Genomic DNA, 24,928 nt, shown 5'->3' with positions numbered 1-24,928 from the left:
ACGGAGCGGGCGGGGCCCAGCGGGGCGGGGCGGGCGGTCAGCTGACCGGTCACGGGGTGCCGGCTCCCGGTTTCCCGGTAGCGGCTCCGCGGGACGGGGCGACCGGTGCCGTCGGGGCCTGGGGAGGCGGCGGGGACCGAAATCGGGACCGGAACCAGGAACGGGACCGCAACCGGAACGGGGACCGGGACTGGCTGCTTTTCTCGGGGAGGGACCGGGGGGAAGCGACCCCGTTCCCACGCGGTTTTCCCGGTTCGCGGGGGAAGGGCCGGGGCCAGGCCCGCCCAGAGTCGGTGCCGCTCCTGCACCGGGTGTGGGCGGGACGAGCTGCCCGGGCGCCCTTAAAGGCAAGGCCGGCGGCGGAGCCGGTGCAGCCGGGCCGGCTCCGAGCGCGCCGGGAGCGGCGGGGCCATGGGGGCGGTCGGTGCCCTGTGCTGGCGGCTGCTGCCGGTGCTGCTGGCCGTGCACCGGGCCGCAGGTGAGCGAGGGGAACCCGGGGGTACGCGGTGGGTCCGGGGATGGGGGTGCCGCGGCGGCCCGGAATGGGACGGGAGGAGCTGGGAATACCTTTGGAGTCCGTGGCCGGGGATGCCCGAGGAGTGTCCGGGGGTCCGTGGGCGGCGCGGTGCTCGGTGCTCGGGAGGTGCCGGGATGTGCAGCACGGGGGCACTGGTGTCACCCCCGGGGCAGGGACACGTCCCTGAGGCTGCCCCCACCACCCTCCGTGCCCCCCAGGCGCCCGGCCCTGCAGCCCCAAGTACTTCGGCCGTGATGCCATGGTCTGCGTCTGCAATGCCACCTACTGTGACACGCTGGACCCCCTGGTCCTGCCAGCCCACGGCTACTACGTCAAATACGAGAGCAGCAAGGCTGGCAAGAGACTGGAGCGGAGCGAGGGGAAATTCCAGCACAAACTCTGCGCCCCAGGTACTGCCGCGGACGGCAGGGATGGGATGGACCCTGCAGCAACCCGCCGTCATGCTGGGCTCCCCTCCCTGCAGATGTTGTCCTCAGGCTGGACACGACGCAGCGCTTCCAGAGGGTGAAGGGTTTTGGTGGCTCCATCACCGATGCGGCCGCCATCAACATCTTGTCCCTGCCGGAGAGAGCCCAGGATCACCTGCTGCGCTCCTACTTCTCTGAGGAGGGTAGGACGTGGGGGACACAGGTGGGATGGTGGCAGGGAGTGTGGACATGATGGACACCTCGTGTCCCGCTGTGCTGGCAGGGCTGGAGTACAACCTCATCCGGCTCCCCATGGCCAGCTGTGACTTCTCCCTGCATGCCTACACCTACGATGACGTCCCCTATGACTACGAGCTCACCCATTTTGCCCTGCGGGACGAGGACACCAAGCTGAAGGCGAGCGGTGGGAGGGAGCAGGGAGGGGATGGAGAGTCCCAGGGGCTGAGCTGAGCGGGCCCCTGCACCTCCTCCTGCAGATCCCCCTCCTTCACCGAGCCTCGGCCATGAGCAAGCGGCCGCTGTCGCTGTACGCCAGCCCCTGGACCTCCCCCACCTGGCTGAAGACCAGCGAGTCCTACGTGGGGAAGGGGACACTGAAGGGGCAGGCAGGGGACAAGTACCACAAGACCTGGGCCAACTACTTTGTACGGTGAGGAGCTGCTGGGAGATACCTGGGGGTCTCTCAGTGGTGGTGCTGAGCACTCCTCATGACTCACCTCTTCCTCCATGCCAGGTTCCTGGATGAATATGCCAAGCACAATGTGACATTCTGGGCAGTGACAGCAGAGAATGAGCCCACAGCTGGGCTGATCAACAACTACCCCTTCCAGTGCCTGGGTTTCACAGCTGAGCAGCAGAGGGACTTCATTGCTCGGGACCTGGGCCCAGCACTGGCCAACAGCTCCCACCGCCACGTCCAGCTCATCATCCTGGATGACAACCGGCTCCACCTCCCGCACTGGGCCAGAGTGGTGAGTGTGGTGACCCTGGGAAGAGCCCCTGTCCTTGTGGGGGGCTTGGGTGTTCTACCTGTGGCGGGCTGGGCCTCTGTGCCCTGTGGGATTGACTCTTTTCCCTGCCAGGTCCTGGAGGACGAGCAGGCAGCTCGCTACGTCCACGGCATCGGCATCCACTGGTACCTGGACTTCATCGGCCCCATACAGGACACAGTGCTGCCCACTCATGAGCTCTTCCCTGACTACTTTATCCTGGCCACGGAGGCGTGCATCGGGGCCCATTTCTGGGAGAGGGATGTGATTCTGGGCTGCTGGGAGCGGGGGAACCAGTACAGCCACAGCATCCTGACGGTGAGGCCCCTGTGTGCTGGGCCCTGGGAGGGTTGGTGGTGCTGGGCAGGCATCTGAAGCTGTGCTGTTGCAGAATCTGAACCACTTTGTGGCCGGCTGGACTGACTGGAACCTGGCCCTGGATCTGGAGGGGGGCCCTAACTGGGTCAAGAACTATGTGGACAGCCCCATCATTGTGGACAGCAGTGAAGGCATCTTCTACAAACAGCCCATGTTCTACCACATGGGGCACTTCAGGTGGGTTGGAGCCCACAACATGTGCTAAGCTGCCTTGTCCTGAGAGAAGGAAGGCAAATTTGGCTCCAGAGGAGCTCTCCTGGGGTCTCCCTGAAGTTGTTTCTCGTTTGTCTCTTCAGTAAATTCATCCCCGAGGGCTCCCAGCGCGTGGGGCTCGTCGCCTCCAGAGAGTCCAAGAAGACAGCGCTGGAGTACACGGCTTTCCTGCGCCCTGATGGGGCTGTGGTTGTGGTGGTTCTGAACCGGTGGGTGATGCAGCCTGGCCCCCCTGTGTGGGACCCCCCTCCTGCCTGCCCTATGTGGGACCCCTGTCCCGTTAGCCCTATGTGGGACCCCCATTCTGCCTGCTTTATGTGGGACCCCCATCCTGCCACCCCTATGTGAGACCCCCATCCTGGAACCCTCGTGTGGGACCCCTGTCCTGCCAGCCCTGTGTGTGTGACCCCCATTCTGCCACCTGTATGTGAGACTCCCGTCCTGCCAGCCCCATGTGTGACCCCCGTCCTGCCACCCTTGTGTGGGACCCCTGTCCCATCAGCCTTGTCTGGGACCCCCATCCTGCCACCCCTGTATGGGACCCCCATCCTGCCAGCCCCATGTGGGATCCCCGTCCCATCAGCCCTGTGTGGGACCCCCATCTTGCCACCCCTGTATGGGACCCCAGTCCTCCCACCCCTGTGTGTGACCTTCGTCCTGCCACCTCTGTGTTGGACCCCTGTCCTGCCACCCCTGTGTGTGACCCTCGTCCTGCCACCCCTATGTTGGACCCCCGTCCTGCCACCCCTGTGTGTGACTCCTGTCCCATCAGCCTTGTGTGGTACCCTCATCCTGCCAGCCCCATATGTGACCCCTGTCCTGCAACCCCTGTATGGGATCCCCATCTGCCACCCCTCTATGGGACCCCACCCCTCTGGGCCCTGTGCAGGTGCTGCAGGCATGACCGCCCTGCTGTCACCCCGCAGGTCCCCGCAGGACATCACCTTTGGGCTGGCGGACACCGTGGGCCTCCTGGCGGCCGTGGCTCCGGCCAACTCCATCCAGACCTACGTGTGGCAGCGGCAGTGACGGGCCGAGGCGCCGGGGGCCGGACGTGCAGCCCCAGCTGCCCGCGGGCTCGGGCCGGGGCAGCGTCCCCAGGGCTGTGACAGAGCCAGAATGGGCCAGGCCGGGGACGCTGAGCGTGTGCAGGAGGGCCGGGGGCACCGTGCCCCTCAGGGTGGAGACCCCACAGGCTGTGAGTGCTGTGTTCTGCTGTTCCGACATTAAACACGGATGCTGCCTTGATGTGTGCGGCTGGAAGGGAAAGCTCCGGGTCCCTCCCCCGCTCCTGGGCACTGTGGCTGGATGCCGCCCCGGCGTGGAGCCTGCTGGAGCCTGGCGAGCAGCACAGAGCATCTGGAGCGTCGTGGGCACCCCCTATCCCTGCCCAGCCCCTCTCCCTGCCCTGCCCCTCTGCCCACCTCAGACCCTGCTGAGATGCTCCAGGCATGACTCTGTCCCAGCTCTGAGCATGCACTGCCTGGCTGGGGCTGAGCAGAGCCCAGCTGTGCTCCTGCTGCTGTTGGGGACAGGTTTTAGGAGCTAGCAGGTGGCTCGGGAGTCACCCTGAATGCTCTGGGTGCTGCATCAGGAGCAGGCACAAAGCACTTGGACACCCACCCTCGATGGAAGGGCTGAGCAGGGATTGCAGGCAAGCCTCAGCTTTCTGTGCTTTCCCTGCCACTCCGGAGCCACCTGCAGCCTGAGGTCAGGCCAGGGGCTCTGTGGGTCACATCTCCCCCAAACCAAGGTCCTGAGGCCGGGGCTGGAGGTAAAAACCAGCTCCAGGAGCATGGCAGCATTGGGGGGCTCAGGCTCCTAGCCAGCTCTGGCTGAGCCCCAGTTCTGCCTGGAGCTTCCCTGTTCCCCATGGGGACTGATCCGAGGGGTCCCCACAGTGGTGAGGAAACTGGGGGTGCACCAGGGGCTCAGGGTCCCAGGCAGCTCTGGCTGAGGTCAGGGCAGTGCCAGCTGCTTCTGGGGCTTTTTCGAGACAGGGAGGCTGAGCCTCAGCTGCTCCTGGGGCTTTTCTGGGGCAGAGAGGCTGCCCAGGCTGCAGCAGCCCTGCCTGGAACCTGCTGTTCCCCATGGGGACTGATCTGAGGTGTCCCCACTGTGGAGAGGAAACTGGGGGTGCACCCAGGCCTCAGGGTCCCAGGCAGCTCTGACTGAGGTCAGGGCAGTGCCAGCTGCTCCTGGGGCTTTTTTAAGACAGGGAGGCTGAGCCCCAGCTGCTCTTGGTGATTTTCTGGGACAGAGAGGCTGCCCAGCTCTGCCTGGAGCCTGCTGTTCCCCATAGGGACTGATCTGAGGGGTCCCCAATGTGGTGAGGAAACTGGGGGTGCACCCGGGGCTCAGCACCCACCACAGATCTGGGGTGCCTGGAGCAAGCGGGGGCGGGAGCGGGAGTGGGTGCAGAGTGTGGGCGCACCCAGGAAGGAGGGAGGGAGCTGGCAGGGTGTGAGAGCAGGAGATTAGGGCAGGGAGGTCATAATTTCAGGGCGGCGGGGTTCCGTGCAGGTGGGATGTGCCCAGGGGTGCTGTCAGGACTGACAGCCGCGATACTGCGTGGGCTGAGCGCAGCCCAGGCGTGGCCGCTGAGTGACAGTGTCACCCTGGGACACTGGCACGCCACGGAGCCACAGCGATGCTGCTCGTGGGACCTCCGGGAGCTGTCGCCAGAGCCCTGTGAGAGCAGCGTGCTCCTGCCCCGAGGCTGTTTGTGTTTGTCCACAAGAGGGAAATGTTTCTCCAGGATCACGCAGCGAGCCCCATCCCCATCGCCCCGCTGCCAGCATCCCTCTCCCGGTGCAGGGCCGCTCCCCCACCTGTTCCTCGCTTACCTGCCCCGCTGCTCACAGCTGTGGCCGGATGCTGAATCACCCCGGTCCACGTGTCCCGGTCCCTGCGCTCGGCTCGGTGCTCAAGGACCGACTGGCTCCGGGATAAACGCAGCGGGGGCGAATCCTCCGACGTCGCTGGGCTTGGCTCTGCTCATTAATTCTTGTGCAAAGCCTTGGCTCGTGTGGGGTTCGCGGTGGCTGGGGGATGCTGGGGTCCCACCTAGAGCCGGTGGTTACCCTGGGGATTGTCCCCATGTGCTCTGGGCTGGGGTCTCGCTGTTGGGAAGGAGTTGCCACACTGAGGCTCTTTGGCATAAATATCAACAAAGCCGTGATCCCCTGAAAGGTGACTCAGCCCAGCTCCGTGTCCCTGTGTCCCCATCCACACTGGCCTGGCTTAGGGACAAAATTCACCCTCTGGCTCCTCTGAGGACAAAATTCACCCTCTGGCTCCTCTGGTGGCTCCTTTGACCCCACCTCCTTGAAGGAACCCACCTGAGCACTGCAAAGGGCGCTCACACCATGCCACGAGGCCCCTGCGACCCCCAGGAGCTCCCCCTATTTGGAGATGGGCCACAAGAAGCAGCTTTGGGGGCTTGGTGGGGCTGTCTGGCATCTGCTGTGCCAGCAGCTCCATGCGAGGCGTTGCCCGGCCCCTGGGTCTCACTTTTCCTGCTCAGCAGGGCGCTCTTATCAGCTGCTGTTGATAAGGATGAGCCTCAGCAGCCTCCGCAGTGTTTTGCTTCCAGGAGCTGTGGGACCTGAGCCAGCTGGGGGGCTGTGGGTGATGGGGGGCAGGAAGAACTGGAGCTTGGAATGGGAAGGGGTGAACAGGGGCATCCTGGATGGCTGGAAGTGAGCTCCAAGGTGGCTGATTGCCTTAGGAGCTATTAATCCCTCCCCAAAATTGGGGCTCATTAGCCTGGGTGTAACAGTCTGGTCACACCTTAATCACACTTGGGAGGTGGGAGAGCCGCAGTGCAGCGGGACAGGGACAGGAGCTCCCTCCTGGGGCACCTGTTTGCCCCGTGAGATGTCACCAGGGGCTGCCTGGCCCCATCTGCCCCGGCCCCAGAGGCTCCAGGTGTCTCATGGCTCAGCTCCCAGCAGAGGGGTGGAACTGTGGCAGGGCCCATGGCAGGGCAGTGCTGGTGCTAGGAGGAAATTTGATGAATTGATTTGCCCCAGAGCTGTATCTGATATGCCAGAAATGGAGAAAATTACTCACAAAGAGCTGCTCCACCCACGGAGGGAAAGCTAACGGAGCAGTTTAACCCTGTGCAGGGCAGCCCTGAGCTGCTGATTGATGCTCCAGGGTGGGAGCTGTGCCTGGGAGCTGTGGCCACTCTCCATTCCCACACCATCCCTGTGTGGGGGTGCTGAGGATGTCCCCACAGTGAGTGTCCCCACCTGGGTGATGGCATCAGGTACGATCTGTGTGCCCAGGTGAGCTGGCCCAGTTCAGCCTTGGCTAGCTGGGCTGGAGGGTGACTCCTGGAGGAGCAGGGAGTGCTACAGGAGCACCAGAGCTGGGCTCTGCTCCTGGTGTTGGGACAGCAGGGTCAACTTTGAGGGTCTAACTGCTGTTGTTAACAGCTGGAGTGCAGCCCTGCTTGCCCAGGGGCTGGGGTATTGCCTGCTTGCTGTCACTGCTGTCACTGTGTCACTGCTGTCACTGCTGTCACCTTCCCCTGCACATGCTGAGTTGGGGAGAGTGATGCCAAGGGCTTGGGCAGGAAATGGCAACAGCCCCAGCTCCCATGTGGCCACCCGTGCTGTGCCCCTGTGCTGCCCTGAGCTGTGCAGCCACGTTCACTGACCTTACCTGGGTGTCCTGGACCCTCCTGCACTGCCCTGTGGCTCCTGGGGGACAGTGGGGACAGCAGGGTGGCAAGCAGGGATACGTGGATGTCCTGTTGGAGGTCACCAGCAGGACAGACAGCTGTGCCATCAACCTGCCCTTGGCTCTGCTGGGCTCTCAGGGTGATGATCCAGACCTGCCTGACAAAATAATCAGTTCTTCCTTCAGTGGGGTCTCTGTGACCCTTCCCTGTGCTGGCTGGACCTTTCACTGAGGCCCAGCTGCCAGCACCATGTCCCTGTCCCTCCTTGCCGTGGCAGCGGAGGGCCAAGGGGACCCGGCGAGCTGGTGATCGGCGGTCCTCGCCCGAGGGCAGGTACGGGCCGGGAGCGGAGCAAGGAGGAGCTGTGGGGGTGGGAGAGGGTGTGCTGCGGAGGGAGGTCTCCGAGCAGCTCCCTGTAAAGGCCAGGTGGGGAGGCTGCAGCTGCTGAGGAGGAGGAGGGCTGGCGGCAGCGCAGGTCGGGAGCAGCCGGGGTGAAGGCGGGCGGGCTCCGAGCAAGGATGGACGCTCCCCGAGAGACATGAGGGGGTCTGGGGGGAATGCAGGGTGTGACAGGAGCTCCGTGGGGTTGGGGAGATGGGGCTGATCTCTCCATCCCCCTGCCGTGCCTGAGGGTGTCCCCGCCGCAGGTGCTGCTCCTCGGGACCTTCCAGAGCTCGGGGAACGCGGAGGGGCCATGCGGGCTCTCGGCATCCTGGGCTGGCTGCTCCTGCTGCTGCTGCCGGTGTCTCAGGTGGCAGGTGAGCGTGGGGACATCGCGGGGGTGGCAGCGGGGCTTGGGCACCCTGGGGCAGCGCGGGGCTGGGTGCCCGGGAGATGCCCGGGATGCCAAGCGCGGGGACAGCGACATCTCCCCGGAGCAGACGGGGACACGTCCTTGAGCTGGCAGCCACCCGCACCCTCCCTTGCCTCGCAGGTGCCCGACCCTGTATGCCCAAGGATTTTGGGCACGGCTCGCCGGTCTGTGTCTGCAGTGCCACCTACTGCGACACGCTGGACCCCCTGGTCGTGCCAGCCCCCGGCTCCTACGTCAAATATGAGAGCAGCAAGGCCGGGAAGAGGCTGGAGAGGAGCGAGGGGAAATTCCAGAGCAGAATGAGCACCCGAGGTAGCGCCGCTGGTGGGTGTTGGTGCCCCCGCGGGTCCCCGAGCAGCAGGGACCGAGCCGGGCTCTTCCCGCAGGGCTGTTGCTGACGGTCAACATCTCCGCGCTGTACCAGCATGTGAAGGGCTTCGGAGGGTCCCTCTCGGATGCTGCTGCCATGAACATCCTGAAGCTGTCCCAGCCGGCCCAGGACAACCTGCTGCGCTCCTACTTCTCCGAGAGCGGTGAGCAGTGAGGGCACGGCGGTGGGAGCAGATCCTGAGGTCACCCGAGGTGGCTGTGCCTGTCCCCGCTGCAGGGACATCGTCACCTGCTCCTCTTGACGCTTTTCCTGCTCCTCAGGGATCGAGTACAACCTCATCCGGGTGCCCATGGCGTGCAGCGACTTCTCCGTGCGCCCCTACAGCTACGATGATGTCCCCAAGGACTATGAGCTGAAGCACTTCAGGCTGGCGAACGAGGACGTGGAGATGAAGGTGGGAGGCTGAAGCCGCTGCCATCAGCACCTTGTCCCCTCTCGTGCTGGAGCTCCTGCGTGTGCTGGGACCCCCAGGACCAGGTGCTGCTGTCCCTGCACGCCGTGGCAGGGTGCATGGGGACAGCCTGTGGGAGCTGGCACCTCCTCCGGGGCACGTCCTGGCTCATCCCAGCTGGCACTGGCAGGGTGAGGAGTCGGGGCGCTGTGCCGGGGGGGTGGTGCTTGCCAGCTGCCAGTCCCTGCTCAGGTCCCTTGAGTTCTCCCATGCTTTGGGCTCTGTGGTTTTGGGGAGCTGCAGCTGGAGCTGACTCCATCCCTCTGCCCCATCCCACAGATTCCCCTCCTGCGCCGAGCTTTGGCCATGAGCAAGCGGCCGCTGCTGCTGTTTGCCAGCCCCTGGACCGCCCCAGCCTGGATGAAGAGCAACGGGGACGTCCGTGGGAAGGGGACTCTGAAGGGGAAGGCCGGGGACAAGTACCACAAGACCTGGGCCAACTACTTCATCAAGTACCGTCTGTGGAGCCAGCCTGGGATGGACAGCGGGAGGATCAGGGAGTGGGGTGGGGTTGGTGGGACAACACATCTGATTCTGCCCCCGCTTCTCCACACCAGGTTCATCAAGTACCATCTGTGGAACCAGTCTGGGATGGACAGCGGGAGGATCGGGGAGTGGGGTGAAGTGAGGGGGCAGCACATCTGATTCTGCCCCTTCCTTCTCCAGGTTCCTGGATGAATATGCAAAACGCAACGTGACTTTCTGGGCGGTGACGGCCCAGAACGAGCCGCTGGCGGGGCTCTTCACGCCCCCCCAGGCCCCCACCATCGCCTTCACGGCCGCTCAGCAGCGGGATTTCATCGCGCAGGACCTGGGCCCCGCGCTGGCCCGCAGTTCCCACCGCACACAGCTCCTGATGCTCGACGATCAGCGCATCCACCTGCCGCACTGGGCCAAAGTGGTGAAGAGCAGCTCCCCTTCCTTCCCCTCCGCCTCGCTGCCCAGCCCCAGGCTCTTTGGGAGATGGAGCCGTGGCCTCTCCCAGCCCTAGAGAGAGTGGGAGCAAACCGGGTCTGCCGGAGCGGCTGCCTCCGCCTGTGCCCGGCGGGAGTGAGGACAGGAGGTGGCACCCACACCCTGGATCCCCGGATCCTGCCGGTGCTGCTGGGCACCAGCACCTTTTCTGGGCAGAGTTTTGGCTGGTTTGGTTTCCCCCCATGATGCTGTTTGGGGATATTGGTTTAAACAAGGAGGAAAGAAAGTAAAATGTGCTCCTGTCCCAGCCTCAAGCCAGGCAGCGTGCTCCTCCTTTCCCTCCATAGCTGCAGGGCTGGACCACCCCAGGGGGGTGTGGAGGGAGGACAAGGCAGAAGTGGGGGCAAGGGGCCCACTGAGGGGCAAACCTGTGCCCACCCCCTTAGCACTGCACCCAGCAAGGTGCCAAACCCCTGTTGGGGCACCAAATCCATGCTAGGGTGCAGTGCTGCAGGGTGTGGCACCCACGGGATGGGACAAGAGGTGGCCTTGAGAGACCACATGGAGTGCATGAGTCCATCCCTACAGGCTTCAGGCATGGGTAGCCTGGGTGTGAGGCATCTCCTTTGCTCTGCAGGTGCTGGGAAATGCCACAGCTGCCCGTTATGTGGCTGGCCTGGCTGTCCACTGGTACCTGGATGCCATTGTCCCACCTGCCTGGAGCCTGGAGGCCACCCACAAGCTCTTCCCTGACCATTTCCTTCTCTACACTGAGGCCTGCACTGGCTTCTTCATGTTCCGCTTCGCCGTGTCCCTGGGCTGCTGGGAGAGAGGAGACCACTACAGCTACAGCATCCTGACGGTACTGCCCTCACACAGGCCTCACACCGCCCTCACACTGCCCTCACACAGCACTCACAGTACCCTCACTCTGCTCTTACACAGCCCTCACAGTGCTCTCACATGGCCCTCACAGTGCCCTCACTCTGCTCTCACAGGGCCCTCATAGGGCCCTCACACAGCCCTCACACTTCCCTCACTCTACCCTCACACCGCCATCACTCAGCCCTCACACCATCCTCACACAGGCCTCACACGGCACTCACTCTGCTCTCACAGGGCCCTCATAGGGCCCTCATGCAGCCCTCACACAGCCCTCACAGTGCCCTCACTCTGCTCTCACACAGCCCTTACAGTGCCCTCACTCTGCTCTCACACAGCCCTTACAGGACCCTCACAGTCCCCTCACACAGCCCTTACAGTGCCCTCACACAGCCCTCACACCACTCTCTCACAGCCCTCACTCTGCCCTCACACCCCCAACTCAGGTCTGTGGGGACCCTCACTCAGCCCCTTCCCTGCTCCCCCCAGGTCATGAACCACTTTGTGTCCGGTTGGACCGACTGGAACCTGGCCCTGGACCTGGGTGGAGGCCCCAACTGGGTCAAGAACTTTGTGGACAGCCCCGTCATTGTGGATGGCAGCAAGGATGTCTTCTACAAGCAGCCCATGTTCTACCACATGGGGCACTTCAGGTGGGTCAGGGGAGCTCAGGTGCAGCCACCAGCCCCAGAGCAGGGGCAGAACCCCTCTGCTGGTCCTCTCCCCACAGCAAGTTCATCCCTGAGGGCTCCCGGCGTGTGGGACTGCACAGCAGCCGCCGCTGCCTCCTGTGCCAGCTGGAGCACGTGGCTGTCCTGCGCCCTGACGGTGCCCTTGTCCTGGTGGTCCTCAACAGGTCAGCCCAGGTAGGGATGAGGGTGGTGCTCAGCCCCAGCCGTGCCTGCTCAGCCTCTCTCTCCCCAGGTTTGGCCGGGATGTGCCCTTTGGAATCCGGGACCCTGCCATGGGCTTCATTGAGACTGTGGCTCCAGCTCACTCCATCCAGACCTACCTGTGGCGCCAGCAGTGACAACCAGGGGACTGCTGGGGGGCTCCGGGGGTCAACTCTTCATCCACCCTTTCCAACATCCCTCAAGGGTGGAAGGAGAAGGTGGGAGTGCACGAGGGGTTCTGTGTGTTCCTGGCACTGGGACCTGCTGCTCCCCATCCTCCCTATCCTCCCGGCACTTCCCATCCCCCTGGAAGTTCCCTCAGTCTCCTGGAGCACACTTCCACACGTGGCCCCCTTGAAACCTTCGCGTGTGCGGCGGGCGCCAAGTAAAGCCATGACGCGCTCCCTCCGGAATGCGCCGTTGTTCCCGTCAGTGTTTCCTCTGCGCGCTCGGAAATCGCTCGGTTTTCCTCGCCGGGGCCAGGGCTGCCCCGGGGGCTCCTGCCCCCGTGGCCTGCGGGTGGCTCCTTGTTTATCCCTGCAGCTGGAGCCTCTGCTGCTGCCAGCCCTTGATTCGTTCCATATGCGCTGTTGGTTTTCCCCAGCCTACTTTTTTGGGGGGGGGGAATTAAAAAAAAAAAATCCAAATGTCAGACGCTGTCTGAAAGGCAGAGTAAATGATATCAGTGTGCCCATCCACCAAACCTTATGGATAAATTAGGTTGGTGCTACCTCTCCAGGGTGGCCTGTGGACAGAGTCCCCTCTATTCTGGCTGTGGCCAACCCAGGCCGCAGCCCGCAGTGACCTCCCCGTCCTGTTTGCTTTCCCTAAATACCAGTTACAGTATTCCCTGTGCCTTTGGGAACATTACCAGCACCTTTGAAGTGCAGGAATGAGAAAGCCAGAGCTCTCCTTGGCCAATGCCCCTGTGTGAAAGCCACAGAACTGCTGAGGTTGGGGAAAATGAAAAACCCAGAGGCTTTACAGCTGGTTTATTGGAGTGTGGTGTGAAGGTGGCACTGGGCTCCGTCCCAGCCCTGTTCCTGGAGCACACCAGCCTGTCCTGTGCTTTTATCCATGTTCCTGGGGAGTGCTGGCCCCAACGGCAGCTGGGTCTGGCTGCCTGTGCTTAGAATCATAGAATGGAGTCATGGAATCCTTGAGGTTGGAAAAGACCTCGAAGATCATCAATTCCAACCCAAGTTCCCCCAGCGCTGCCAAGGCCAGCCCTAAATCACGTCCCCAAGTGCTCCTTACACATTTATTAAATCCCTCCAGGGATGGCAACTCCACCACTGCCCCAGGCAGCTGATGCCAGGGCTGCACAGTCCTGTCCATGAAGAAATTTTCTTTAATATTCAATCTAAACCTCTCCTGGGAAATGCCACAGCTCTCCTGATGCAACTTGAGGCCTTTTCCTCTTGTCCTCTCCCTGTTCCCTGGCAGCAAAGCCTGACCCTAACCTGGCTGTCCCCCCTGTCAGGGAATTGTGCAGAGCCAGAAGGTCCTACCTGAGCCTCCTTTTCTCCAGAATTAACCCCTCAGCTCCTCTTGGAGCTCCAGACTCCTCCTCAGATCCACCCCCTTCTCAGATCATGCTTCAGACCCCTTCTCAGCTCCATCCCCTTCTCAGATCATGCTTCAGACCCCTCCTCAGCTCCATCCCCTTCCCTGGACATGCTCCAGCCCTCATGAGGGGCACAGAACTGACCCCAAGGATTTGAGGTGTGCCCTCATCAGTGCCCAGGTTCTGCTGCCACACCATTCCTGACACTTTGCGAATGTCCCCTTCCCAAGATGACGGCCCACATGGAGCCCTCACCCCTTGGTGTTCAGCAGTGCCCAGGGGTCAAACCAGCAGGGAAAGGCTTTAGCCCAGCCCCTCTGGGCTGGCTCGCTGCTCCTGCCTGTTTGGAACCACAGCAGGATGGTTGTGAGGGGTGGGGTGAGGCTGAAGAACCACCCCCGTCATCCTCACTGCCTGCAGCGTGGGCTGGGGGATCCCTTCTCTGGGGGCAGGAAAAGGAGCAGAGCCTTGGGTGGGAGGTGTGTTTTCTTCATGGGATGGGACTGTTGGGGTACATTCCTCGAGCTTTATTTGCAGAATCACCCTCATGACGTGGCTGAGACAACAGGAAGGTAAAACTCATGTACAGCCAGTAGCAGCTGAAGAGTTCTTTGTTACAGAGCACTTGAAAAACTTTCTAGCCAAGAGCACATTGCTAAAGCTCACAGACAATCGTTTCAGCCAATAACTAAAAGTACTAAAAATACTAAAAGTACTAAGAGTACTCGTTAACATTTTCTTCTTTCAGACTTTGCAGCTGCTCTGTTCTTTCTGTTTCTAAGGCCTGCATTTCAACCTTTCAAATCGCCTCACCTTTGCTGTTTCCCACAGGGGGCTTGTGACCCTGGTTCCTGGCTGGGGATGTGACACTGAGTGAGGGACGGTGGTCCCTGGGTGGGGGTCTCTTCCTGGCCACCCCCACCAGCTGCCCAAGGGGACCCCGAGGAGCTGCCACTCCCCCTCCCCGTGCCTCTGCCCGCCTCCTGTTTCTCCTGTGGAGCAGATGCCTGTAATTAGGAAGGATCCCAAATTAGACGGTGTGGAGCCCAGACTTGTTTTGCCGATGATAAACCGCTGCTGCCGGCTCCACCCAGCCCGCTGCGGCGTGGGGCTCCGGCCTGTGGGGCACGGCGGGGGCGAGGGGACTTGGGGGGCAGCCCCTGCTCTGTGCCCACCCCAGGAGGGGTAGGGAATCCCTGCCATGAGCGGCTGCTGCCTCTGTCCGTTCCAGGAAAGGTCCTGGAGCAGCCACAAACGGGACACAGGTCATGGTGGTGGTACTGGTGGCACAAAGCCCAAGTGCTACCAAGAGCAGGGACGCAGGGTGGGCACAGCCTGCCCTGTCTGAGGTGTTCCAGGGACACAGAGCTGCTTTTCCCAAGGGAAGCAGGGCAAGTCTGGCTATGGGGGGTGATGGAGGCACTTGGGGGCTGGAGAGCATCCTCCCCTCCCCAGCTTCCCTCTGGCCACTGGAACAGGTTTCAGGAGAGCTTTGCAAATGCTGCGGTGTGTGGAAAGCTCATTGGAGCCAGGTTGCAAAATCATCCCCGGGCTCCTCTTCAAACACAGAGTCCCATGAGCTGTCCCATTCCAAACTCACCTTTCCTGCTCCTCCAGAAGCGTTCCCTCCCACCAGGCTCAGCTGGGACACGGGACCTGCCACCGCTGCCACAGAGACGCAGCAGCAAGAGGTGGTTTGGAGGCAGGTGAGTCCCCTGGGCCCGAGGTGGGAATGGGGACAGAGATGGGCATCAGGATGGGCATGGGACAGCCCTGGGCAGCAGGACAGGGCTGAGGCCATGCCCTGGCCAAGCTGGGCATCATTCCCAGGCAGGAGTGGGAGGCAATGGAGGTGGGACAGCTGCCTGGCCCCACTCCACATCCTACAGGAGCTACAAGAGGGCACCATCCCACCCTGGCAGAGGTCCCCAGGTGTCCTCAGTCTGGCACCAGGGTCCTGAGGCTTGGAGGTGGCTCCTCCTGTGCTCTCATTGACAGGCTCCTTGCCCAGCAGCATGGGAAGGACAGGACAGGGTGTAAGCACCTGAAAGAACAGAGGAATGTGGGACTCTCCATGCCAGGGGCTGGAGCCCCAAACCACTCTGGCTGGACAAGCCCCAGCTTCCAGACCTGTGGGACTGGGAGTGTGGAGCTGTTTGCTCCTGGGCACGGCTTGGGGGGCACTGGGGATACATGGGGTGATGCAGCATGGCATGGCATGACATGGCATGGCATGGCACAGCTGTGGAACGGGTGAGGAGGAGAAGGAGTGGGAGGGAGCTGATGGGAGTGAACAAAGTTGCTGGGTACAGCCAGCGTGGGCAGCTAGGAGCAGCAGGCTCACACCTGGGGGCTGCCCACACCTGGGGGGCTGCACCCCCACCTGGGACATGGCCAGAACTGTTGGTGGGCTCTGGAGGGGTGGGATGGAAGGTGGACTCTGGGCTGGAGCAGTGGGCAGAGGGCAGGACAGGCTTAGCCCTGGCATGAGGGGTTCAAAGTGTCCCCTGGGCAGGGGGATGATGCTGGGGCTCTCCCTGTGTCCCTGTGTGTGGCTGGGCCAGGCTGAGCAGCTCTGGGTGCTGACACCTTGTCCTGCTCCCAGCATATCCATCGGCATCGTCGGAGCTGCTGCAGCAGAGGTGCCATGGGGCCAGGCTGTGCCAGTGTCCTGGGCTGGCTCCTGCTGGCACAGGCAGCCCTGCAGGTCACAGGTACGTGCTGGCATGTGTCCCTGAGCTTTGGAGGGTGGCAGATTTGGAGTCTGTTGTGGGTCAAAGGGATAAGCTGGGCTCCTGCCACAGCCCTCAGTGCCCACCTGGTCTTTCCTCTGCTGCAGGTGGCCGTCCCTGTGATGCCAAGGATTTTGGGCATGGCTCGCCGGTCTGTGCCTGCAGTGCCACGTACTGTGACACTCTGGACCCCCTGGTCCTGCCAGCCCCTGGCTCCTACATCAAATATGAGAGCAGCAAGGCTGGCAAGAGGCTGGAGCGGAGCGAGGGGAGCTTCCAACACAACGCCAAGAGCCCAGGTACCACCCTGGGCTATGAGAGGGTCTGTCCTCTCACAGGTGGCAGGGCTGGTGACACTGTGTGTCCCCACAGATTTTCACCTCACCCTGGACACCACACAGAGGTACCAGAAGGTGAAGGGCTTTGGTGGCTCCATCACTGACGCAGCTGCCATCAACATCCAGTCCCTGTCCAAGGCTGCCCAGAACCACCTGATCCGCTCCTACTTCTCCGAGGAAGGTGAGCCCAGGGCAGCAAAGCTGTTGGGGTCTGGCAGCTGAGATTTGTTCTGGGGAGCCCCCAAATGCAACTTGAGGATGCCCATCACCACCTGCCCTGTCCTCAGGCATTGAGTACAACCTGGTGCGCGTACCCATGGCCAGCACTGACTTCTCCATCCGCCTGTACACCTACGCTGATGCCGAGGGAGACTTCGAGCTGAGGCACTTCAACCTGACCGAGGAGGACACGCACATGAAGGTGAGTCCTGCAGGAAGGGTCTGAGGGACTGGGGCTGCTGTCTGGGTGGCATAGGATGGGATCCATGGGATGGGATCGGTGGGAGGGGGTGGGATGGGATGGGATGGGATGGGATGGGATGGGATGGGATGGGATGGGATGGGATGGGATGGGATGGGATCCAATCCATGGGATGGGATGGACTGGGGTGGGATGAGATGGGATGGGATCCATGGGATGGGATGGACTGGGGTGGGATGAGATGGGATGGGATCCATGGGATGGGATGGGATCAGTGGGAGGGGATGGGATGGGATCAGTGGGAGGGGATGGGATGGGACAGAAAGGACAGGGGATGAAAGGCACATCCTGCTGATTAGGAGAGAGAGCACTCATCCTTCCAGCTGTGGGGAAGATGGGATGGGATGGGATGGGATGGGATGGGATGGGATGGGATGGGATGGGATGGGATGAAATAGGAAGGGGAAGGGGATCACTTCCAATGAGGAGGGAGAGGACCCATCTGTACACCTGGGTGAGATGGGATGGGGTGGAGTGGGATGGGATAGGATCCATGGGATGGGATGGGATGGGATGGGATGGGATGGGATGGGATGGGATGGGATGGGATCCATGGGATGGGATGGTTAAAGGGAACACCTTACCGCCTCTGGGGAGGGAGGTGACTCCTCCTGCTGTCCAGCACTGGGACAGACCCAGAGATCTCTGTGCCATCCCACTTCTCCCTAGATCCCCATCCTCCAAGCAGCGCAGGCAGTGGCCAAGCGGCCGCTGTCTCTGTACGCCAGCCCTTGGACCTCCCCAGTGTGGATGAAGACAAATGGAGCAATGACAGGGAGGGGAACACTGAAGGGCAGCCCTGGGGACAAGTACCACCGGGCCTGGGCCAAGTACTTTATCCGGTAAGGGGCCACAGGAGTGGTGGGTGCCAGGGATGCCATACCTGGAGCTGGCACAGGTGTGACGGGGCCATTCACCTTCTACCCCACGCCAGGTTCCTGGATGAATACGCCAAGCACAACCTGACCTTCTGGGCAGTGACAGCAGGGAACGAGCCCACGGCTGGTGAGATTGTCTTCTACCCCTTCCAGTGCCTGGGCTTCTCCCCTGAGCACCAGAGGGATTTCATTGCCCAGGACCTGGGCCCGGCGCTGGCCAACAGCTCCCACCGCCACGTCCAGCTCATCATCCTGGATGACCAGAGGGTCATGCTGCCCTACTGGGCTGAGGTGGTGAGTGCCCACAGCAGCTGTTCTGGCCCCACAGCAGATCTCCCAACCCTGGGCACTGGTGACACTTTTCTCCTGCCAGGTTCTCAAAGATCCTGTGGCTGCCAGCTACATCAGCGGCATCGGCATCCACTGGTACCTGGATTTTCTGGCACCCATCGACCTGACACTCTCCATCACCCATCACCTCTTCCCAGACTATTTCCTCCTCTCCACGGAGGCCTCCACAGGCTCCTACTTCTGGGAGCCCAGGGTGGTCCTGGGTGGCTGGGAGCGTGGGAGCAAGTACAGCCACAGCATCCTGTCGGTAGGGCCTGGTGCCAGCTGGGGACACATTGGCCACCCTGCCAGCCCCTGGGCCTGCCCGTGGCTCAGTACCACCCTCTGCCCTGTAGAACCTCAACAACTATGTGACGGGCTGGACTGACTGGAACCTGGCCCTGGACATGGAGGGAGGCCCCAACTGGAGCAAGAACTACGTGGACAGCCCCGTCATCGTGGACAGCAGCAAGGATGTCTTCTACAAGCAGCCCATGTTCTACCACCTGGGCCACTTCAGGTGGGTCAGGGGGAGCCACAGGCTGCTGGCTTCAGGTACCACATCCTAAGTACCACACTCTGACCCTGCCTGTCCCCACAGCAAGTTCATCCCCGAGGGCTCCCAGCGGGTGGGACTGGCTGTCTCCAAGAAATGCCACCGGTGTGACCTGGAGCACTCTGCTTTCCTGCGCCCCGACGGTGCCATTGTGCTGGTGGTCCTGAACCGGTGAGTGGCTCAGTTCTGATCCCTGCTAAAAGGCCCCACTGATCCCACTGAGCCCCCATCCCCTCTGGCTTTCCCCACAGCTCCCCCACGGACGTATCCTTTGGGATCTCTGACCCGCATGTTGGCTTCATCGAGGCCGTGGCTCCCAGCGACTCCATCCAGACGTTCCTCTGGAAGCAGCCAGCCTAGCCTGGCACGGGAGGGAGGTGCCAGAGCCAGGAACATGCTGCTGGTGGCAGCTTGGAGACAAGACTCCAATGGGGCTGGGGCTGCAGCACAATCCCTGCAGCCCCCTGCGCCCCAGAGGACCTGTATGACCCTAGGGCTGCAACGCCTGTGCTTTTCTAGATGTTTCATAAAATCAACAGGTTTTCTACAAACTTGCACGAACCCTTGATCTCCCCTTGGCGCCAGCTCTGTGGGCAGGACTATGCCAGGGGCCAGAGGAGGCAGATTTGAGGTTCCTGGGGCGTCCCACTGGGTTGGTGCTGCAGGGGACTGTCCCCATAAGGGGTGGCATCTCTCTCCTGTCTTCCACTGCAGCATCCCCCAGGCAGGGAAGGGCCCAAAGCTGCAGTCAGGACACGCAGCCGGGATTTAGAGCAGAGCTCTGGCGTCGGCAACCCCAGCTTCTCCCCAGCCAGAGCTGTGCTTTCTCCTCCTGCTGGAGCAGCCATCAGCCCCTGCAGCTAATGGGAACCGGGAGCACGGGGCACATAGTTCCTGAGTGACGTTAGAGGGGTTTGCACTGACTCACCCCCTCCCAGTGGGGCCCCTCGAACTGGGCCAGTATGGGGGAGGCTCCGCAGCTGGCCCAGCACCGTGGCTCTGCTCCAGCCCAGCGTGGGGGCCCCTGGCTACTGCACCCGGGTTGGGGGGGCACAGGAGCGCAGCCTGGGGACATTCAGCCGCCGCAGCAGCAGGGCTGGGATGCCGCTGATGGGGGGCACAAGAGCGCAGCCTGGGGACTTTCAGCCGCCGCCGCAGCAGCAGGGCTGGGATGCCGCTGGTGGGGGGCACAAGAACGCAGCCTGGGGACTTTCAGCCGCCGCAGCAGCAGCAGGGCAGGGATGCCGCTGGTGGGGGGCACAGGAGCGCAGCCTGGGGACTTTCAGCCGCCGCAGCAGGGCAGGGATGCCGCTGGTGGGGGGAACAGGAGCGCAGCCTGGGGACATTCAGCCGCCGCAGCAGCAGGGCTGGGATGCCGCTGATGGGGGGCACAGGAGCGCAGCCTGGGGACATTCAGCCGCCACAGCAGTGGGGCTGGGATGAGGCTGGCGACTGCCAAACAAGCGAGGGCTGTGTGCCGGCCTGGCCCCGCGCCGCCTTTCCATCCGTGCATCGTAAACCGGAGCCGCAGAGCAGCCAACAGCGGCACCGGCCCCACGCCCGGTGGGACCGCGGGGGCAGACGGAGCCCAGGTGGCCGCCCCCGACCCCGCTCCCAGCCCGAGCGATGCGCTCCCAGCTGTGCCAGCTGCGGGAGCTCCCCGGCGCTGGCAGGCGTGCTGGAATGCAAACAGATGTCAGCGCTGGAGGGATCCCGGCTGCTGGAGCGGGGCTCCGGGTGTCCCGCTGGCAGCGGGGAGTGCTCCTGGGCTGGGGACGTGTCCTGACGAGCAGCCTCGGCTGCCCTTGGCTCTGGTTTTGTGTCTCGGCTGTGCTGCCGGGCTGGCAGCAGCGTGGAGGGGAGGTATCAGCCCTGCAGAGCTGCTGTCTGCACTGCCCTGAGTGCTGCCACAGGGGAATGATGCAGGGGAAATGTGGGGCTCAGCCCCACAGCTGTTGGAGAAGGGACAGGGACACTGCTCAGATGCCACAGATGCTTTTAGATCCCCGCTCTGGGACCCCTGCAAGACCCAAGGCTGGAGCGAGGGGCAGAGCCACAGCCAGGACACATTGGTGCCTGCTGCAAAACTCCAGCCTGGGCAACTGGGGAAACTGGGAAGGGCCTTGGGGCTGCTGGGAGTACGAGAGGGCGCAGGTGGAGAGAGGGAGGTTTATTGGTGAGGCAGGGACGCTCCCACGGAGAGGGCTGTGGTTCCTGGTGGCGGGACACAGGGCAGAGCAGCGATGCTGCCAGGCTTCCATAGAGTAAAAACAGTCAGTTCCAGGGGCTGGGAAGGAACAGTCACACAGCTCTTCCTCCTCACTCCTCCTCCTCCTCTTCCTCCTCCTCCATGGCGATGGGCTGCCGGCCGGCCGGCCCCACGCTGCCGCGCTGGATGGAGACGATGCCGCTGAGGAAGGCGTAGCCCAGCATGGCCGCCAGCCCCACCAGCACTGACAGCAGCTGCTTGCGCCGTTTGTGGGGGTCCTCCTCTGCCTCAGTGCTGTCCGTGCCTGCAGCCCGAGGGGCACTGCTCAGGGGGTCACCTGGAGGGGGGCAGAGATGGGGTGTGGGTGGAAAGGGTCACCCTGGAGGGGCAGAGATGGGGTGTGGGTGGAAAGGGTCACCCTGGAGGGGCAGAGATGGGGTGTGGGTGGGAAGGGTCACCTGGAGGGGCAGAGATGGGGTGTGGGTGGGAAGGGTCACCCTGGAGGGGGGCAGAGCAGGGGTGTGGGTGGGAAGGGTCACCTGGAGGGGCAGAGATGGGGTGTGGGTGGGAAGGGTCACCCTGAGAGGGTGGGGATGCACCTGGGGGGGACAGGTCACCCCCACAGCTGCAGGGTGAGGTGGGGGATGGCTCTCACCTCCGTCCCAGGGGAAGTAAAGGCTGAGGATGGAGGTGCAGTAGTTGCACAGGTTCTGCAGGGACTTCAGGTGCTGCTGCAGTTTCCCGTTGGGCAGCTTCGCCTTCAGGAGCGGCGCCAGGCGGCTGAAGACCAAGGCGTCGAGGGAGGCCGGCCTGGGGCACAGAGAGCCCTGTCTAGGCCACTGTCCCCACCCAAAGCCACCCAGAGCCACCAAGCACCGCCGGCCCCACCTCCCCCAGGGGACAGCACGTGGCTCTCCCTCCTTGGGACAGTGCCCTGCGAGCCTGTTCTGCCCCCAAAGTGGCTGCAGCTCCCCTGCAGACCATGGGGCCTCAGCCCTGCTAGGGTGTGGGGGCTCTCAGGCCCCTTCCCCTCCCCACTATGGCCACCTACGAGTCTCCAAAGAAAAACTTCTGGGAGCCGAGGCGCTGGGAGAGAAGTGTCAGGCATTCCCGAGCTTCCCGGTAGAGCTGCAGGAGGAGGACAGAGGGTTGTCACCTGCCCAGGTACCACCACAGTGCTCAGGGGAGCAGGAGGGGGGAACCCACACCCCAGTTTGGATTTTTTCAGAGCCAATCTTAAAGGTGCAAAGCACATTTCTGGGCTAAACATACAAACGGGGATACGAGCATCATGAAGTCACCCCAGGACAGCCTCACAGGGATTTCCCTGTGAGGACCCACTATGCCCAGACCCCATCCCTCACCTCCTTCTCCAGCTTCTCCTCATCCTCCATGTAGTCATCCCCCCAGATGAGCTGCAGCCGCTGCAGGTGCCGCTTGTGCATGGCGTTGGGCAGGAAGAAGTTGAGGGGGAAGGGGATGGTTTCCGCGTACCACTTCCGCGTGTGCTCCACGTAGTTCTTGGCGTCCACCCAGAAAGTGTGGATCTGTGGTGGAGAACAATCCACAGCCTGGCCACGGCAGAGCTGCTGGCACACCAGAGCCCCTGCCTGGCACAGCCACCCCGGAGAGCACGAGGGGCTGCAGGAGCATTGGGGTTAAGGGCAGACCCCAGCCTGGGCTGCACAATCCACGGCTGCCACCCCCAAACTCCTACCCCAGGATGCTGCTGTTGGCAGCTGGGCACACCCAAGCCTGCTTGCACAGCTCCAGGGAGCAAAGCCCATCCCCAGCAAGCCTCCCTCTCCTGCAGCCTCACCAGTACTGGCAGCAGCTTCTCCTCCAGCAGGGACACGAAGGCCAGCGTGTCCGCGCTCTGCGTGGCTGACAGGTCGTAGTCAGCGTTGTATTTCTGCAGAGAAAACACCAATTTAATCCCATGGGATAACCCAAATCCCATCCGTGGGGGACAAAACCTCCTCCCTGAGGGGCTCCAGCACCCAGCAGCCCAGGGCAGGGCAGCCCCAAGCCCCTCTGTACCTGTTTCCTGAGGTGGGTTATGATCTGCTGAGGTTTGGAGATGGTGCCCTCGTCCCGTGTCCTCAGCGCGGGCAGGTGCCCTGCGGGCAGGGGGAGTCAGTGGGGGCTGCAGCCACTATGCCCTGGGCAGGGGAGGGGTGCAGGGGGCTGCAATGGGGGGATGGACCCCCATGCCTGGATGAGTGGCATGAGGCAGTGCAGGGGTGTGAGGTGAGGTGGGGACAGAGCAGCACAGGGGAGGGGGTAGAAGCTGTGTGATGGGAAATGGGAACGTTCCAGGACAAGGGGGGGTGTGGTGGGGATGGACAGGGGGTGCAATGGGGCATAAGAGTGCAGTGATGCATGGGGGAACAGAAAAAAGGGGGGTGCAATGAGGGTGTTCAATGAGACAGGAGTCACAATGGGCTGGGGGGGTGCAATGGGACAGGGGATGTGGTGGGGCATGAGGGTGCAATAGGACAAAAGGAGGTGTCATGGGACAGGGATGGGGATGAGAAGATGGAGTGTGAGGGGATAGAGGGGAATGCAGTGGTGGGGGGACACACAACGGGGTGCAATAAGATGAGAGGGTGCAGTCAGGGGCATGGGACATGAGACATGCTGTGGGGTGGGAGGGTGTGATGGGGTAAGGGGTGTAATGAGATGGTAATGGTGGTAATGGGACACGGAGCGTGATGAGGCACAGGGGGTGCTATAGGGTAGGACGGTGCCACGTGGGGAGGAGAGGCCATGGGGCAAGAGAGGTGCAGTGGGATAAGGGGGTGCAATAGGGCAGGGGGTCAGCGGTGTGGGGCCAGGGATAAGGAGGGATAAGACGGGCTGGGAGGCTGTAATGGGCTGGGGAGCGTAACACGTGCAGGGTGCAGGGATGGGGAGTGGGGGATCGGGATCACGGGGCTACCATGGGGTGGGGGTCCCGGTGCTGGTGCCGGTATCCTCGGCAGGGCCCTTACCGGAGGGGCTCCTCCAGGGGCTGGTGACCCGGTGCACCTTCAGCGGCGCCCCCGTGAACCGCGCGTAGGTCTGCGGGAGGGACGGACGGAGCGATAGAGCGGGGCTCGGCCCGCGGGACCCCGGCCCACCCCCGCGCCGGCCCCGGCGCTCACCAGCACAGCCAGGCAGTCGGGATCCACCGAGGGCAGCCCCCAGCCCCCGGCCCAGCAGAACAGCTCCATGGGCGCCGCCATCTTCCGCCGACCCGGAACCGGACGGGCGGCCCCGCCCGCCCCCGCCGCGGGGCGGCACCGACCGGGGGTCCCCGCGATGGAGCGGAGCCGAGCGGGGTCCGGGCTGGGAATGCTGGGGTGGGGTCTGCGGGGTCCTTGGGGAAGAACCCGCGTCCCGTCCCGCACCGCACGGCTCAGCTCAGCTCCGCTCTGCTCGGCCCCGCACCGTGTCACAGTCCTGCCGTGTCCCGCATCTTTCTGCACTGCCCCGCACCGCTCAGCTCCACGCTGCTCGGCCCCGCACAGTCCTGCCGTACCCCGCCTGTCCCTGCACGGCTCAGCTCAGCTCAGCTCAGCTCTGCTCACCCTGCCGTGCTCCGCACCGTGCTCACAGCCCCGCTGTATCCCGCATCTCTCTGCATTGCCCCGCACCGCTCAGCTCCGCACTGCTCCGTCCTGCTCAGCCCCGCATCTCCCCGCATGGCCCCACATTGCCTCGCACGGCTCAGCTCAGCTCCATCCTGCTCAAGCTTCTCGGTCCCGCCCCGCACTGTCCTGCTGTGCCCCGCATGGGCCCGCACGGTTCAGCCCAGCTCCGCACCGCTCACCCTGCTCAGCCCCGCACGGTTCAGCCCAGCTCCGCATCGCTCACCCTGCTCGCCCCGCACCCTCCCGCAGCTCTCCACGGGCAGCAGCCGGGCCCGGAGCCCGCTGGCAGCGGCGGAGGGAAAACGCCCCGTGTGAGGCTCGGGACCACCCCCCTCCATCGCCCGCACTCCCTCGTTACGCGGGGTCGCTGGCGCGGAGCCGGCCCGGGGGCGCGGGGCTGGGGCAGCCCCGGGGCCGGGCTCGGCCGGTTGTTATGGTACCGGGGGAAACAGCTGTAAACACGGCCGGGACGCCGCGGGCCGCCCGCCCGCCTTGGCCGGAGCTCCGCGGGAGCGGCTCCGCGGCCCGAGCATCCCCCGGCGGTACCGAGCGGCCCCGGGGCTCTGCCGGTCCGCGGCGTGGGGCACCCCGGTACAAGCGGCCCCGCGGCCGGTCCCGCT

At 63.4% G+C, this 24,928-nt stretch overlaps 4 protein-coding genes across 6 annotated transcripts; 3 read left to right on the top strand and 1 right to left on the bottom strand.

The window, feature by feature from the left end:
• Positions 1-50: 50 nt before the first annotated feature.
• LOC102070620 (lysosomal acid glucosylceramidase) lies at positions 51-3,794 on the top strand. The gene is made up of 10 exons (XM_074529538.1): positions 51-478; positions 736-927; positions 1,002-1,148; positions 1,229-1,362; positions 1,443-1,615; positions 1,700-1,937; positions 2,049-2,273; positions 2,347-2,510; positions 2,630-2,755; positions 3,473-3,794. Exons 1-10 carry the CDS (start codon positions 412-414, stop codon positions 3,573-3,575), a joined length of 1,569 nt encoding a protein of 522 aa, XP_074385639.1. The 5' UTR covers positions 51-411; the 3' UTR covers positions 3,576-3,794.
• A 2,987-nt stretch (positions 3,795-6,781) lies between these two features.
• Positions 6,782-12,163, top strand: LOC106630077 (lysosomal acid glucosylceramidase). Of its 2 annotated transcripts, XM_074529540.1 has the most exons (11): positions 6,782-7,569; positions 7,884-7,994; positions 8,171-8,362; positions 8,437-8,583; positions 8,702-8,835; positions 9,172-9,344; positions 9,559-9,793; positions 10,445-10,669; positions 11,179-11,342; positions 11,420-11,545; positions 11,614-12,163. In XM_074529540.1, the coding sequence occupies exons 2-11, from the start codon at positions 7,931-7,933 to the stop codon at positions 11,717-11,719; spliced, it is 1,566 nt and encodes a 521-aa protein (XP_074385641.1). In that variant the 5' UTR covers positions 6,782-7,569; positions 7,884-7,930; the 3' UTR covers positions 11,720-12,163. The 2 variants fall into 2 exon arrangements, with proteins under 2 accessions (XP_074385641.1, XP_074385640.1); XM_074529539.1 differs by lacking the exon at positions 6,782-7,569 and having other exon boundaries at positions 7,828-7,994.
• A 3,633-nt stretch (positions 12,164-15,796) lies between these two features.
• On the top strand, positions 15,797-18,835 carry LOC141725581 (lysosomal acid glucosylceramidase-like). The gene is made up of 10 exons (XM_074529501.1): positions 15,797-15,863; positions 15,989-16,180; positions 16,254-16,400; positions 16,507-16,640; positions 17,370-17,542; positions 17,635-17,872; positions 17,952-18,176; positions 18,265-18,428; positions 18,510-18,635; positions 18,716-18,835. Exons 1-10 carry the CDS (start codon positions 15,797-15,799, stop codon positions 18,822-18,824), a joined length of 1,575 nt encoding a protein of 524 aa, XP_074385602.1. The 3' UTR covers positions 18,825-18,835.
• Positions 18,836-20,619: 1,784 nt separating this feature from the next.
• Positions 20,620-24,809, bottom strand: MTX1 (metaxin 1). Of its 2 annotated transcripts, XM_074529557.1 has the most exons (9): positions 24,532-24,803; positions 23,820-24,034; positions 23,667-23,736; positions 22,714-22,793; positions 22,493-22,585; positions 22,038-22,220; positions 21,725-21,801; positions 21,329-21,483; positions 20,620-21,010 (listed from the first exon to the last, which is right to left on the bottom strand). In XM_074529557.1, the coding sequence occupies exons 1-9, from the start codon at positions 24,644-24,646 to the stop codon at positions 20,784-20,786; spliced, it is 1,215 nt and encodes a 404-aa protein (XP_074385658.1). In that variant the 5' UTR covers positions 24,647-24,803; the 3' UTR covers positions 20,620-20,783. The 2 variants fall into 2 exon arrangements, with proteins under 2 accessions (XP_074385658.1, XP_074385659.1); XM_074529558.1 differs by lacking the exon at positions 23,667-23,736 and having other exon boundaries at positions 24,246-24,809.
• Positions 24,810-24,928: the final 119 nt, after the last annotated feature.

Source organism: Zonotrichia albicollis, chromosome 30 (assembly GCF_047830755.1).
Source record: "Zonotrichia albicollis isolate bZonAlb1 chromosome 30, bZonAlb1.hap1, whole genome shotgun sequence".
NCBI lineage: Eukaryota > Metazoa > Chordata > Aves > Passeriformes > Passerellidae > Zonotrichia > Zonotrichia albicollis.
Note: the sequence above shows the minus strand (reverse complement) of the source record. Positions and strands in the feature narration are given on the sequence as shown.